Source organism: Mastomys coucha, unplaced genomic scaffold (assembly GCF_008632895.1).
Source record: "Mastomys coucha isolate ucsf_1 unplaced genomic scaffold, UCSF_Mcou_1 pScaffold16, whole genome shotgun sequence".
In the NCBI taxonomy this organism is placed as follows: Eukaryota; Metazoa; Chordata; class Mammalia; order Rodentia; family Muridae; genus Mastomys; species Mastomys coucha.
The window spans coordinates 80538170-80542614 of record NW_022196898.1 but is presented as its reverse complement, the minus strand read 5'-3'; the positions used below and the strand labels follow the sequence as shown (position 1 = coordinate 80542614).

Here is a 4445-nt window from a genome sequence, read left to right as displayed (position 1 = left end):
CAGAAATCTGCCTGCCTCTGCCTCCCAAGTGCTGGGATTAAAGGCGTGTGCCACCACCACCCGGCACAATTTTTTTATATTAAAAATATTCACTGAATTCCAAAAGATTAAAAGGCACAGGGAGACCATGGGCATCATATGATAAATGGATGTCATCATGTTATTTTGTAAATAGCTACCTACCACATTTAGGAGAAACCTTCCATCTCTTTTATTTCTTAAGTTTTGGCTTACTAACTTCCATTGTTTTTTAGGACTATAGTTTCACATATACTTTGAGCCCCTAACACAAACTTGTCACTTTTTAAATTGGCACCATAGAAATAAGTCATGTATAAATCTTTGCCCAAGTTGGAGAGGTAAACAATAAACTAAAAAAGTGTGGTATATAATATGAAACATTAACAACCATTATAGAGGCGGGGATGGTGTGAGGAGGGAAGAGACAGACAGACAAGAGAACAAGGGACAACCAGGATGGTATGAAGTGTGGTGAAATTTACAAAGTTTCCTCAGAGACGGCTTCTCAGAGAAGGGATATCTGAGCAAAGGCCTGACAGGGATAAAGCAGGAAAGAATATAGAGATCTAAATGGAGAGCAATCTGCACAGATGAAATAGCAGGCTTAAAATCCTGGAGGCTGGTGCATGCCTGCCAGACTTTATGAGGAGAGTGAAGTCTGCGGTTGCCATGGCACCTGGGGGGAGCCGCATACTAGGAAATGGGGTGGAGAGGCAGTGAGAGGAGACATGGACCATGTGCTTTTCGACGGAAGGAAAGAGGCAGCCACCAAAGCTAGTAGGGCCTGCGTGAAGGTTATCTTTGAGAACACTTACTGGATTAATACCATGCATAAGCCAACCCTAGGGTGCACACTTGTAATCTCAGCGCTGGGAAGCCTAAGCCTATGAGGCTGTCAGTTTATGGTCGACTTTGTCTATAAGGGAAGTTCAAGGTCAGCTGAGGATACATGGTGACACCCTTGTAAATAAAAATTGTCATCCTAAATCTACATAGAGTCCAGAGAATTTGATAACATTATTGATAACATTATTCTACAGGTCAGTTTAAGTGTTACTTTGTAATCTCATAATCATGGTTTCCCTCATGATTGCATGATAGATTTTTCAAAATGTAAACACAAACATTTAAATACAATTTTAAATTATTAAAATTTATTAACTGAACCATTCGTTTGGATTTTATATATGGTATCCAACGAGAATGGTCATGATATTAAATAAAGTGTCATTTTAGAACACATCACTAAACAAAGACACTTGTTTCAATGGGGCATTCATGTAACTCACTACTTGATATAGTTAAAATTCAAAGCATTTGTAGTGTTGCGTATATCCATATATGGGAATTTTTATTGATTTACTTTCTCCCCTTCTTTTACAGGAATATATATATGCAAGAGTAAGTACTCCTTTTTCTTTTCAATTTTTAATTTATTAGATCTTTGAGAATTTCATAAAATATACATTGATCTTACTTGCCTCCTTCCCCAGATCCTCCGAGCTCCACTCCACCTTCCCATCCACCATGTATCTTCTTTCTCCACCCATCAAATCCAGCTTGGGCTGCAATATATTCATAGTTGTGTGGCTTTTCCCTGGAGCATGGTTGACTTACTATAGGCAACATTTGTAAAGAATACCTATTCTTCCTCTCCAATACTTATCAATTGCAACATTTCCTCTGCCAGAGGTGGCACTCCATATCTACTTCCCCTCTTCATTCTGATATTGAGTCTGGCTTGAACTCTCATGGGGTTTGTGGATGCTGTCACAGTTGCTGTGAGCTCATCTGTACAGCTCCCTTCCTGTGTCTGTACCTCTTATATTCTTTATGCCTCGATTTAATCAATGATTCTTGAGTCTTGGGAGGAAGAGTGTGACATAAATGTACCATTTAGTGTTGGAACGTTCTGGGTCCTAGTTCCTGAATAAGCAACTCAGAGGCTTGTTTACAATGCTTAGGCCATAAGCTAGGCCTGTTCCACTAGCTTATAATGTACATTAACCCATTTAAACTGTTCTGTGTCTGCCACATGGCTAGTTACCTCTCCTCAGTTTCATAAGTCTGACTTGTCTGAGTCTAAGCAGGGAATCTTCTCAGGCTTGGCACTTTTCCAGAGTTTCTCGATTTCCCAGGATTAGATGCCCCACCTTCTAATCCTGCCTCAGTTTATTGGCTATTAGATTTTTACTAACAGGTGATGCTTCCACATAGTACACAAGAGATTATCCCTACACAATGATTCCCTCCTCCTGGTGTGTTCCGATGCTTGATTCTAGGAATTTTATCAGTAGTTACTTAGTTTTTACTTCTGCTTTTAGTCTTTTAATTTCCAAGAGTTCTGAATTCTTCAGGTGACCTCCCCTAGTTTTTGTTTGTTTGTTTGTTTGCTTTACTACCCTCCCAATTCATTTTTGAAATGTTGTTTTCCAAAGAGCATGCATGGAATAGACCTAGGCCCTCTGCACATATGTAACAATTGTGCAGCTGGGTCATCATGTGGGAGCAGGGGCTATCTCTGGCTCCGTTGCCTGCCTTGGGATCCTTTTCCCCTAACTGGGCTGCCTGGTCTAGCCTCAACAGAAGAAGATGCGCCTAGTCTTACTACAACTTGATATGCCAAGGCTGGTTGATATTCACGGGAGGCCTTTTCTGAGCAGAAGGGCAAAGGGGACAAGCGTGGGGAAGGGGAGATGAGAAGGAGGGACTGGGAGAAGAGGAGGGAGAGGAAAAGTAAATAAACAACAATAAAAATGTAAAAACTCAAATTATAGAGCTAAGTCAAATAAAAGAACAATACATATCCCTTCATTCAATCACTCAAAATAAAAAGGTGGTTTCAATTGATTCTTCTTGTTTTGATTCCCATTTGCCTCTGCTCCCTAGTCCCTTAGATAGCCAGAAACTGTTAATGACAAATGTTCTAGAATCCTTAACTGTGGCTTTCCCGTCCTCAGATACGTGAGTTATAATTCATCCTCCTCCTTTAGTCATCTAAAACTTCATAGTTTTGTGTTTATTTTGAGTTCTGATTTTTTTTATTGCAAATACTGTTTCTTATATAGCTCTCTACAGTTTTCCTTATGGTTTCTATAAAATAAATATAAAATTTAGTGTGTTTGTGGACATGAAATAGAAGAAATTCAAAAGATTATAGATAGTCATGAAGTTATAGTTTTTCTTCTATTATCCCTCTACTTAAAACATACAAGCATCTTTCATATAGAATATTTTTTCTATTTTCCACTCTAGTTTTTACATTGTCTAAATATTATCTTTTCTTACATTTTATTGGAACCACTTTGCAGCAAAACTGGTTACTGTTAAAAACAAAGCTGTGTTTGCATAGCCTGGTAAGACCCAATATTAATGTGTGCTGAGCTTAGTGTAGCTGTGTCTGTAACTAAACACCTGCCAAGCAGTTCATGATGCAAGAGGAAGCTGAAACAGTGTCATGTGTTAGTGGCTGCATTCAGTTTGTCAAAATACTGTGGAGGACTGTTATAAATTTGGCTCCTTAGTATGGGTCAGGCAGGTGACAAACAGGTGACATGGGGATATCATACACAGGACGCATCTGCCTCCACCATGAGCAAGACTTAATCCCACTAGGAGGGATTAATTAGAAATGGCAGTGAACTTTGTGACACCAAGCGACTGGAGTGTTGTTATCTTACAACACATCCTGTATCTTTTCTTCCATATTGTAGTCTGTCTGATGCAGATACCAGAACGTTATCGATCGTCATTTGAGCAACTGAAAAAAAAAAATGACATCTGAAGCAGAAGCGTCTGGGAACTCTCCTTCCGTTGGTCACTTCTCAGAGTTCCATTCTGGGAACTCTCCTTCTGTCGGTTACTTCTCAGAGTTCCATTTAAGATGCTTTCACGAAACAATACTCATTTCTAATTATCATTTGAAACATAAAACAAATGCACTCGAGATTTGATGCCAGAGACTGATGGGAAAAGGAGGAAGGGTAGCCCTGAAAGTCAATTACAGCTCAGCCTGGCATGTGACAGGTCTAGACACAGGAGGAGGGGCAGCTCACAAAACAGCTGCACCAGCACAGATGCCCGTGCTCCACCAGCGCAGATGCCCGTGCTCCACCAGCGCAGATGCCCGTGCTCCACCAGCACAGATGCCCATGCTTGTTGACAGTGGCCTTCTCTAGGTTTTAATATATAATATATATGTAAATAAAGGCACGATTAACAGTTCTAAGTATTTGTACTTACCTTGGATGCTACTTTTAGTAGTTTTTGAATGATTACATAGATGATGTTTGGAAATAATTAAAGAACAAGCTCACAAGAAATTCTGACTATAGTCACCTAAATGCTGTAACTGACTTGTTTCTTCTTTCATAAAAATTTCTCCATATAAGTATAAACTATTGTGAAGGCTCTACTTTGATATA

General features: G+C 39.5%; 1 protein-coding gene across 1 annotated transcript in view; it reads left to right on the top strand.

The window, feature by feature from the left end:
- The window catches only part of Arhgef38 (Rho guanine nucleotide exchange factor 38), a 106226-nt gene that overhangs the window by 72436 nt on the left and 29345 nt on the right, over window positions 1-4445 (top strand). The window contains exon 5 of the mRNA XM_031376174.1: window positions 1405-1422. Within this exon, the coding sequence (XP_031232034.1) occupies window positions 1405-1422 (18 nt within the window). The remainder of the gene's footprint in view (window positions 1-1404; window positions 1423-4445) is intronic.